We start from the raw sequence: 10980 nt of genomic DNA on the forward strand, positions 1-10980 counted from the left end.
TTAATTAATTAATTTATTTATTTATTTTTAAAGGTTTTATTTATTTGACAGACAGAAAGACAGCCAGAGAGGGAACAAAGGCAGGGGGAGTGGGAGATGGAGAAGCAGGCTTCTGGCGGAGCAGGGAGCCTGATGCAGGGCTTGATCCCAGGACCCTGGAATCCTGACCTGAGCCCAAGGCAGACGCTTAATGACTGAGCCACCCAGGCGCTCCTGAAAAACATTTTCAATGAAATTTTGTTTCCTTTATGAAGGTCTAAGTAAGGAGTTGGGGCATCTGAACCCACCGCAAGGACACAAGAACTCAGGAGTATGCAGTGACCACCCTTTCCTTCAGACAGAGGCTGAATTTAAGGAAAAACCTATCCCAACTCAATCCTGCGTCTCGCTCGGAACCCCAACAGGTGTGTAGCAGCCCCTTTTCTGGCCACATGAGGTCAGCATTGAGTCACTCGCTGCTTCCAGACCCTGCCTGCACTCTGACAGGAAGCCCTTCTGGGGATACTTCAGAACGGGGAGAGGGACCATACAGTGCCATTTGGAAGGGTGACCTGGGGACTCTGACTCGGGCCTCAGCATGGTCAGGGCCCTGACTGCTTCCTCGGCCCCTCCAGTCCTCTTCTCTCTCTGCTGTTTTCTTCTGGTTCCCTTTGTAGTACCCCCACTCCCAGCTTCCACCCACCCCAGCCAGGCTCCTCTTCAGGAAACAGGCCCTGTTGCCATGGTGACCAGCTGGTCAGCTGGCTCCTTCCTCGCCCCCTCCCTTCACCCCTCTTTCCCCTGAGCTTCCAAGGAAGGGTGATGTGTGTGAATGGAGAAGGGCGGGGGGCGTTGTCAGGGGTCCTTTATCTCTTGGGAGCTCTGGGATTGGCCAAAAGGAGTTGGGCCAGCTCTCCTCCAAAGCCCCCCTGAGGTGGAGACAGGCAGGCAGTAGGCGTGGGGAATAGGAGCAAGATTACAACAACTAAATGGGGAGTGTGATCCTCCTATCTGGGTTAGGAAACGGCAGGGCTAGGAACTCTGCACTCTGTCTGCAGTGAGGACTGAACTAGGTGGAACCCGCTGAGACCAGAAGAAGGGTTGGAGTTAGATGTGAAGCAGGGCTTCCCACAAAATATGGGTGGGAGACACTGGAGTTAGCCACCAAGTGAGATTCCTCCTCTGCCATGAGAAAGGGGGCGAGGCCTGCCTCTTCAGGACCACACCCTTCCTCTGTTCGGGTCTGGAGGACAGAATGACTGACCCGTGGAGGATCATGCGGGCTGGATGGTTCTGAAGCAGGAGGCAGCCAGTCGGCCACCTTCACTTTGCCTGGAAAGAGGAGAATAGGAAAATGGAGGAAGGCCCAGGAGTGGGTGTGGGGGGTGGGGTGGGGTGGGACAGAGGCTGTGGCTACTCTGCCTCAGGTGAGAATCCCAGCAGATTGGTGTGCTTGTCCCGTCCCAAAGACTAGATTCTCCAAAACTTTGCCTTAAGCTAACTTCCTACCCACAAATATCCCCATGGCCTTTGGAATGGGAAAGATCTGGATTCTAGGACTAGCTCTGTGAATACTAGCAGGTGACCTTTAGTAAATCATTCACACTCCCTATACCTTGGTTCCTTGTGGGTAAATGGGGGACCAGTTACTATATGTCAAAGACTCTAATGTAGCACAGGGCACACTAGGATTCCACAGTGTGCACCCACAGATTGAATAAGCATAGCCTTTATACTATTTTATCATGATTGCCCCTCCCCATTAGACTTTGTGCTCTTTGAGGGTAGAATATTGTATGTTTCATTTCTGAACAGGGTACAGAGGAGGTAGCCAATGCCTGTTTATTGAATGGATGCATCCAGGAATGAATGAATGCATGTCAGTTTTCTTTCTGCCCGTCCCAGGCAGTACAGGGAGAAGCAGTGTGGGTGGATGGCAGGAAGGGGTGGGCTACTTGCAGTCACTCAGCCTGGCCTGGGGCCTATGATTTTGCCTCCTACACCCACAGAAGAAGGGCAGAGGCTTAGAGACTGTCCAGGCAACTTCTTCAAGGCACAGATGAGGAAACTAAGGCTTAAAGAGGGGAAGGCACTTGCCCAAGGTCACACAACCCCTTAATGGCAGAGCCAGGATTAAGAATTGGAACTTAGGTTTCCTGATCTCCAGCCTAGGGCAATGCACACGCTTCATTGCTTTTTTGGGACTGTTTCTCTAGGGAAGGAAAATGGCTCTGTGAAGCCCCATTCCAATGTCCTCCCCTCTGCCCTCTGTTAGTCCTTTCTCACATCTAGCTCCAATCCTTTCCCTTTCACCCGATTCCATCTCTGTTCACTTGGGTCTGGCCTCTGAAGGCTGGCTCCCGCCTTAAGCGTTACCACCCAACTGGGAATAAGGATCTTCCCTAGGGTTCCAAGGCTCAATTTCCTTTCCCCACCCTCGGCCCCAGGAACTTGCGGGAACCAACGACGGGGAGGGATGTTGGTTGAACCGCTGGTGCCCCCTCCACCGAGAAGGGACAGAAGGAGTTGCTGCACAGATCTTCCCGGGATGGGGGGCGGTGGTGCGGTGAGCAAGGCTGGGAGTGGGGAAGGGGTGCGGGGAGCCCCTGTTGCTTCTCCTCTTTGGGGGGGTGGCTATTAGGTAGGCTTGAGGAAGGCGGAGTTTGGGGGGCCGGGGGCGGGGCTCCTGCGCTGAGAGGAAGAGGGGGGGCGCGCTGGCTCCAGCTCGGCTCAGACAAAAGGCGGCGGCGGGAGCGGGCGGGAGGCGGAGCGGCGCCGCGAGGGCCTCAAGGTGACACCCGCCCCCGGCCCCGGCCCCCCCCGGCCCGGCCCCCCAGCCCGCCTCCCCACCCCCCAGCCCCTAGCCCCCTACCCCCGGTGCCCTTTCCAGGCCCCCTCCCCCCGGCGGGGGGTGGGGAGCAGCGAGGGCCCCGCCCCCTCCCGCCCCCTCCCCAGGGCCAGCGCAGGATGCCCTCGGCCCCCGGCAGCCCCCCGGGAAGCCCTGAGCTCGACGCACCCCCTCTACGCCATGTCCCCCCCTGGCTCGGCCGCGGGAGAGAGCGCCGGCGGCGGCGGCGGAGGTGGCGGCCCCGGGGTCCCGGAGGAGCCCACGGCGGCGGCGGCGGCGGCGGCGGACGAGGGCCCCGCCCGAGAGGAGGTGAGAACAGGCGGCGCCCCTTCCCCGGGCGCGGCCGCAGCCTGGCCCCCCATCCCCCGCCGCGCGCGGCCCCCGCCGGTTCCGCCGCAGCGCGGCCGGCGCCCCGCACCCCGAGTCGGCCGCCGCAGCCGCAGTCCCGCGCCGATGCCCCCACCGGCGGCCGGAGCTGTCCGCGGTGGCGGGGAAGGGGCTGCGCCGGGGGCGGGGCTCGGGGGGGGTCCTGGGCAGGGGGAGGGGCCTAGGGGCGGAGCCTCGCGGACCCCGGGCGGATGGGGTGGGGACGGTGGCAGGAATCCTGTTTGGCGGAGGGAATGCTATCTTGAAGGCCAGGAAGGGCGACTTGTAGGGGCTACAGAGGCAGGAGAGTACCATGGGGAAATGGGGGTGGTACCTGAGCTGTGGTCCTAAGAAGGTCAAATGTGTACAGAGGCGATTCCCCCTGGGGTCACTGGGAGTGTGTGAGTGCACCTCTCTCCCCCAATGTCCACGCAGCTCCCCCACTCACAGGGGGGCCCTGAGCCCAGGAATCCTTCAGAGTGTTGGAAATAAGCATATCCCTAGTTGGGGGCCCTACTCTTCAGTCCTCTGAACCTGGAAACAAAGAGACTGAGGAAGGTACCAGTGGCACTGCTCCCCTCCCCCCATCTCCCAAGCACACTCGTGCACACACATACACACTGCACTAGGGCAGAAGCACAGGGACAGGGACAGACCTGCAGGTAGAGACCCTTTCAGATGTGCTGTCAATGGGACACGTGCACACTCAGGCGGGCCCACGGAGGTGCACATCTACACACCCCCCAAGGACAAGGCTCCCGGGAAGGTACATGTACCCTAATCTTGTTTGTATATGCTGTGTGCTATTGCCTAGCCCACCTACCCAACCACACTTCCAGATCTTTCCTCGCATTTCACACCAGGTCCAGGGCCTGCTGTCTGTGACTGTGCCCTTCCTTTCTACCCTTTTCTCCCTTCCCGTGGCTAGACTCCAGGTCAGGCCTGGGGAACTGGAGGAAGTCAGGATCTCAGTGGCAGGTGTGTGTGTTGGGGGGGGGTTCCTAAAGCCAGACAGCAGGGAGGAGGAGTGGGAAAGCACAGCCCACCACCAGAAATCCAACTCAATTCTCATCTATTAAGTGGCTGCTGGGCGCCAGCACCACGGTGGGCACCCAGGATGCAGAGAATGAGACCCTGCCCTCAGGAGCACCCAGTCTAGACGTGTAAACAACTCACTGGGGTGACCGTGGGATGGAGTGGGCCAAGTGCTTTAACAGGCCCCCAGAGAGCCCCAAGAATCATTTTGACAAATGACTGGACTGCAAACGTCTTCCTCCCTACCCCGCTAACGTGGTCCCACAGCCCCGCTCCCCAGCCACTTGTCTCTGCCCTTCTGGTTGTCTCCTCCTGGACTGCCTTCTACTCAGAGATGTCAGTCCTCTTCTTCTCATCTTAGAACAGGGGAAGGATGTTAGGGTCCAGGAAGGAGACTTACAGGAGGCCTTGGGGTCAGACTGTGGGGAGAGTCAGAGCTTGGGGTTTCCTGGGCACCCCCCAACCCCTCCAAAGGAGGTATGAGACTAATTGTCTGTGAGGGAGGTGGATGGGTCAAAGAGGACTGGCTCCTCTAGAACCCAGGACTCAAAGAATCGGGAAGATGTGAGGGTCCCACCTGTTAAGTGGGAAGGTGATGTCAGTGGGTCCCTCCCCACTTTCCTGGAACACCTGGAAGGAGTCCTGGCTGGGGACCTGCCTTCGCTGATGCCTATCTGTCCTCCCTTGTCTTCCCCATCCACACCTCCTGTTTCATGGCCATCTTTATGTCTGTCTTTGGACTCTGTTTCTCTGGGTGCCATCCTATCCATCTGTGTCTTCTCTGCCACCCGGGGCCTCCTCCCTTCGTCTCTGGCTCTGATCCCTCTCTGCCTTTTGGGGTGTCTGTCTCTCTCCACACTTCCCTGTATTGGTGTTCTGTTTTCTTCTCCTGTCCTCATGCCTCATTCTGGGTCATTTCTGCATTTATCTTTGGTCCTCGGCTCCCATCTCGGTCTTAACCTCTTCTCTCCATGACCCTGTCTGCCTGTCATCTCTGATGCTGGCTTCCACCCCTCCATCCATCTCTGTGCCGGGTCCTGCCACTCTGTCTCACTCCCAATCATCTCGGACCTTCCCCCGCCCATGTGAGCAGCAGCGTCCCATCCAGCCCTCTTTCACCAAGTCCCTCTGCCGTGAGTCCCACTGGAAGTGCCTGCTACTCTCGCTGCTCATGTACGGCTGTCTGGGGGCCGTGGCCTGGTGCCACGTAACCACGGTGACCCGCCTCACCTTCAGCAGCGCCTACCAGGGCAACAGCCTCATGTACCACGACAGCCCCTGCTCCAACGGCTATGTCTACATCCCCCTGGCCTTCCTGCTCATGCTGTACGCCGTCTACCTGGTGGAGTGTTGGCACTGCCAAGCCCGCCATGAGCTGCAGCACCGCGTTGATGTGAGCAGCGTGCGGGAGCGCGTGGGCCGCATGCAGCAGGCCACGCCCTGTATCTGGTGGAAGGCCATCAGCTACCACTATGTCCGCCGCACCCGCCAGGTCACCCGATACCGCAATGGAGACGCCTACACCACCACCCAGGTGAGGGGCTGGGGGGGTGGGGGGCGCTGGGACCCTGACTGATTGCCCCCAGGGGGAGGAACTCAGGCAGCAGTGAGCTCTGTGGACACTGAAACAGGAGGGCAGTACCAACCACGGTAATGACGGCAAACACGTAGCAGCCAGGCCCTGCCCGACATACATCATAAATACCAAATCATTTCTTTAATCCTCATAACAACCCTATGAGTTAGGTAACTACTATCCACATTTTACAGATGAGGAAACTGAGGCCTGGAGAGGTTAAGTACCCTGCCCAAAGTCAAACAGCTAGTACGTGGTGGAGCTGGGATTTGAACCCAGGCAGTCTGGCCCCAGGGTCTGTCAGGATCTCAGCTTAGTGCTTAATGGTCGGAGATGGCTTCACACGCACTCTCTCACAGCACGCTCTCACCCGTTCAGTGAGGTGGCTGCTCCCAGGTCCTTTTCCACAGGTAAGGAATCCTAAGCTCAATGACTTGCCCAAGGTCTACAGCTTCTAAGTGGTAGTGCTAGACTCAAACCCAGGGCCCTGGATCCCAAGTCCAAGGCTCCCAGAGGTGGGAGTCTGCTGGCAAAGAGGTGGAGGTAGGCACGGGAGGCCCCATGCAGGGGTGGGGGCGGGGGCTAATTAGCGCTTCCTGGACCCGCCAGGAGAAGGCATTATTAGAGCCCTGGAAGAAGAGGAGATTTTCTCAGTGGAGAGTGATCTCTGTCTCACTGCTGGGATGGGTAAACAGAAGCCTGGGGCCTGTGACAATCATGGAGGGGGCTGGGTGAGAGCTAAGGTGGGAACAGGAAGACCAGAGGCAGAGACCGGTCGACAGGGCCCTCCGTGGCCCATCTGGGAACACACTTGGAAAAGGGAAGAAGGGGCAGCGTGGGACTTGGGAGACGGGGCAAAAAGGTCGGGCAAGCCCGACGGGCAGTTCAGGGCCAGCGCCTGACCCCCTGATGAAGCAGGGCTTAATTAAAATTAGCGTGCACGCGGGTAGGTCCGACTTCCAGCCCATCCTCCTCTCTAATGGATGACGACTCTGAGGGCCTGCGTTGCTCTGTAAAGCAGGTATTAAGATCCTACCCGGCTCCAAGCGGGCTCTAAAGCGGGGCAGGCTTAGGGTTCGAGCGGGCAGCAAGAGCGGCGATGGGGCGGACGAGGGTGAGCCGACAGAAGCGACTCCCGCCGCCCTCCCCGGCGCCGCAGGTCTACCATGAGCGCGTCAACACGCACGTGGCGGAGGCCGAGTTCGACTACGCGCGCTGCGGCGTCCGCGACGTGTCCAAGGCGCTGGTGGGGCTGGAGGGCGCGCCGGCCACGCGCCTGCGCTTCACCAAGTGCTTCAGCTTCGCCAGCGTGGAGGCCGAGAACGCCTACCTGTGCCAGCGCGCGCGCTTCTTCGCCGAGAACGAGGGCCTGGACGACTACATGGAGGCGCGCGAGGGCATGCACCTCAAGAACGTGGACTTCCGCGAGTTCATGGTGGCCTTCCCGGACCCGGCCCGGCCGCCGTGGTACGCCTGCTCGTCGGCCTTCTGGGCCGCGGCGCTGCTCACGCTGTCGTGGCCGCTGCGCGTGCTGGCCGAGTACCGCACGGCCTACGCGCACTACCACGTGGAGAAGCTCTTCGGCCTGGAGGGCCCGGGCTCGGCGAGCAGCGCGGGCGGCGGCCTGAGCCCCAGCGACGAGCTGCTGCCCCCGCTGACGCACCGCCTGCCGCGCGTCAACACGGTGGACAGCACGGAGCTCGAGTGGCACATCCGCTCCAACCAGCAGCTGGTGCCCAGCTACTCGGAGGCGGTGCTCATGGACCTGGCGGGGCTGGGGGCGCGCTGCGCGGGGGCGGCGGGCGGCGGCTACGCGCCCGCGTGCCGCTACGGCGGGGTGGGCGGCCCGGGCGCGGCGGGCGTGGCCCCGTACCGGCGCAGCTGCGAGCACTGCCAGCGCGCCGTCAGCAGCTCGTCCATCTTCTCGCGCAGCGCGCTCAGCGTCTGCGCCAGCCCGCGGGCCGGCCCGGGGCCCGGGGGCGGCCCGGGCTGCGGGGGCAGCCGCTTCTCGCTCGGCCGCCTCTACGGCTCCCGACGCAGCTGCCTGTGGCGCAGCCGGAGCGGGAGCGTCAACGAGGCGAGCTGCCCCACCGAGCAGACGCGCCTGTCGAGCCAGGCCAGCATGGGGGACGACGAGGACGACGACGAGGAGGAGGCCGGGCCGCCGCCGCCCTACCACGACGCCCTCTACTTCCCGGTCCTCATCGTGCACCGGCAGGAGGGGTGTCTGGGCCACAGCCACCGGCCGCTGCACCGCCACGGCTCCTGCGTAGAGACCTCACTGTGACCTCCGCCCCCCCCCCAGCTGCCCCCCGGCAGGCCCAGCGTCCTCCCTCCTGCCCCTCGTCGGACCGTGCCTCTGGCGTGTAGTGGGGGGAGTCGTGATGGTGACTGAGGCTGTGCTGGGCACGGCGCGGGGAGCAGGGAGGCGAGGGTGCGCGGGACGGACCCCGATGGGGTTCGGATCCCCCCGCCTTTCCTGTACATAAAGAGACCGACGGGTGGGAGGGGGTGGGCGGCTCCGGGGAACCCCGCCCCGGACACGGTCGGCTCTTCCAGCCCCGCCCCTCAGTTCCTAGGGGGACACCTCCCCTTCCTCCACGCACACTCGCACACTCGAGATTTCCCGTTCAGCCTTTCAATGAATCTTCTGACTGTTAGCGGCGACTGTGCTGTGGCACCGCGTGGGGCCCGTCGCAAGGGCGAGGCCTTCGCTGTGCAGCTGGGAGGTCTAGAGGCCGGAGGGGGCTTTCCTTCCTTCGCTGCCTGGCCCCACCAGGGCCTCTCTCTACGGAGGGGGCGGTGGTTTGGTGAACAGCAGGGCTGACTTCCAACCTGCTAGTGGAGTCAGTGGGTCTGAGGCCGGGGCCGGATGTCAGCCCCGATGCTCCATCTCAAACCCGTGCAAATGTTGCTCTCCTCTTCTTGGCGCTGGCCCCAAAACATCGGGGTTTCCTTTCTGCCGCTCCGTTCACTGCTGTTTATTTTGCTGGGTCCCTGGAGTGTGGGTCCTGGAGGGACTGTGCTCACACGCTCCCGTCACTCTCCTCCCTTCGCTCTTGCCCTCTGGCCCTGAAGAGCAGTTGCCCAGGGAGGAGGGAGGCAAAATATGGAGGGTATGTACCTCAGTCCTGTCTCTAAACTCTGCAGCCTCCTGACCTGGGTTCTGGGAGGGCTCTCCCTTCAGAGGGGGTGAGATAACCGCCCCCCCACCCCCGCCGCGTGTTCATTAAAGCTGGTCAAGATGAATGCCTGGGTGGGAAGAGTGGGAGACAGACCCGGGTGACAAAGGGGAACTCTCCTAGCAGGTGGGAGTGGGCAGTGGAGGGAGATGGAAAGGACCTCCAAAGGTGGGGGTATCTGGGGCGACCCTTGCCTTCCCCAGACTTGGGGGGGTGGTATGAAGAGCTGTTGTCCCCACACATTACCTCTGCAGGGCTGAGGATGTCCTCACGAGCCCCGACTGGAGAAATAATCAATTCCAGTGGCAGGGTCAGAGGCAGAAATTCTCTAAATCTTGTCTGACCCCCTCTGTCCTCCTCTATCCCATGAGCTGAAGCCTTGCAGCGTGCCCCGGGGTCTTCAAAAGGGCACCTTGCCACCACCCAAGGGCGCTGGTCCCACGTCCTGTTCTAAAGCTCTGACACGGCCTTTTCTCCCCCACCACTCCCACCCTGATGTGCTTCAGTGTGCATGTCTATGTACAACCCCCTGCCCTCCCAACTCCCCTGGCTAAAGTTTTCCCAGCACACTCAGTGCCCAGGGAGTGAGCTCATATTTCAAGCTGGAGAGGATAACCCTTGGGCCGCCAACATCGCTCACCCCTGATGCTCCTCACTTTGCCTGAGCCATATGAGCTCTTCCTTCCCCTCCTTCAGCCCCCTCTCCCATCTTCCTCCAGCCCCCTCTCCCATCTTCTTCCAGCCCCCCTCCCATCTTCCTCCAGCCTCCTCTCCCATCTTCCTCTAGCCCCCTCTCCCATCTTCCTCCAACCTCCTCTCCTATCTTCCTCCAGCCCCCTCTCCCATCTTCCTCCAGGCTAGCCAGGCCTACACCTGCCAAGGGCATGACAGTCACCTGTACAACATCTCTGGCTCCCCGTCCCCCTTCCCTGGGGGACTTGGGAGGTACAGATTGTGGGGACACCGCGGCCCATGGTCCATCAGGGTTGAGCTTTCCTGTGGAGATGGCTGAGTGGGAAGGCAGAGGAAGAGGGAGAAGGGGAGGCTTGGGCAGGAGGGAATAGCTGTCCACTAGGTTTCCCTGGGCCTGGGCAGTCATGGCCACCTGCCTGTCACCACTGAGCCTGCCTGGACCCCGAGTTTGTGCTCCTTGGGGCCCTGGCGATTGGAGCACCCCTCTTTCCTCGGAGGGGACATCTGTGAGGTCCAGGTGGTGAGCCGTGGCCGCAGGCCCCAGTTCTTGGCCAGCTGGCACGGGGATGTCCTGCCCTTGTATGGAGGCAGCCTGGCCACTTCCCAGCTCCAAGGAGGGAGGGACTCAGCTCCTTCTCCCTCAGGCCCATTCCTGAGACCGAGCCTGAGCTAGGAGGAGGGGACAGGGGACCCCCTACTATTATTTTTGCCTGTATTGACCATTTCTGCCTAGGTGTTCTTACACAGACAGCCTCACCTTCCACACACGTGCAGACTTAGAGAGAAAGCGATTCTTTGGTCTATTTTCTTGGTAGCTTTATTGATTGCCAGGGAAAACGAAAACCAGAAAATTAATCTCTAAAATTAAACTTTACACTGAATGTTCTTGTTTCTCTAATTAGAACTTCTGCTAGCAGCTGTGGCTACGTACACACACACACCACACTCACTCACACACACCCTCACATCTACACGTTTGCACTCCCGAACTGTCAGAGGGTGTCAGGCACAGACAGACTCTAGCTTGCCCAGACAGGCACACAAGTGCAGTCACTCCCAAGCCCCCTTTGGTGCTCGGCGTGGCGCCTCTTGTTGGAAGGAGTCCCTGGAGAGCAGGCACCCCTAGGCGGTGGCTGCAGCCCATGACCCATCCTTTGGAAAGACCACGGGTCTGGAGGCCCTGGACTCCTCAGCGGGGTGGGGAGGATGGGAGATGGGGCTCAGCCTGGACCTATTAGGTCCTCTTGTGGCCCTGGGCGTTGATGTGACCCCTGTGGGCAGCCACAGAGCAATGGGGACTC

At 60.8% G+C, this 10980-nt stretch overlaps 1 protein-coding gene across 1 annotated transcript; it reads left to right on the forward strand.

Annotated features, from left to right (window-relative positions):
* The first annotated feature begins 3007 nt into the window (after positions 1 to 3007).
* On the forward strand, positions 3008 to 9723 carry TMEM151B (transmembrane protein 151B). Its single transcript, XM_034991103.1, has 3 exons — positions 3008 to 3136; positions 5322 to 5762; positions 6964 to 9723. The coding sequence occupies exons 1-3, from the start codon at positions 3008 to 3010 to the stop codon at positions 8089 to 8091; spliced, it is 1698 nt and encodes a 565-aa protein (XP_034846994.1). The 3' UTR covers positions 8092 to 9723.
* The last annotated feature ends 1257 nt before the right edge of the window (positions 9724 to 10980 follow it).

This window comes from Mirounga leonina, unplaced genomic scaffold (genome assembly GCF_011800145.1).
Source record: "Mirounga leonina isolate KUSES-001 unplaced genomic scaffold, KU_Mleo_1.0 Mir_53, whole genome shotgun sequence".
Classification (NCBI taxonomy): Eukaryota; Metazoa; Chordata; class Mammalia; order Carnivora; family Phocidae; genus Mirounga; species Mirounga leonina.

What these genes read in the sequence shown, in the direction of transcription:
- TMEM151B (XM_034991103.1), top strand. Translation starts at nt 3,008, where the DNA reads ATGTCCCCCCCTGGCTCGGCCGCGGGAGAGAGCGCCGGCGGCGGCGGC. An exon ending in AGGGCCCCGCCCGAGAGGAG is followed by an intron (nt 3,137 to 5,321) that starts GTGAGAACAGGC and finishes CCATGTGAGCAG; the next exon opens with CAGCGTCCCATCCAGCCCTC. An exon ending in ACGCCTACACCACCACCCAG is followed by an intron (nt 5,763 to 6,963) that starts GTGAGGGGCTGG and finishes CCGGCGCCGCAG; the next exon opens with GTCTACCATGAGCGCGTCAA.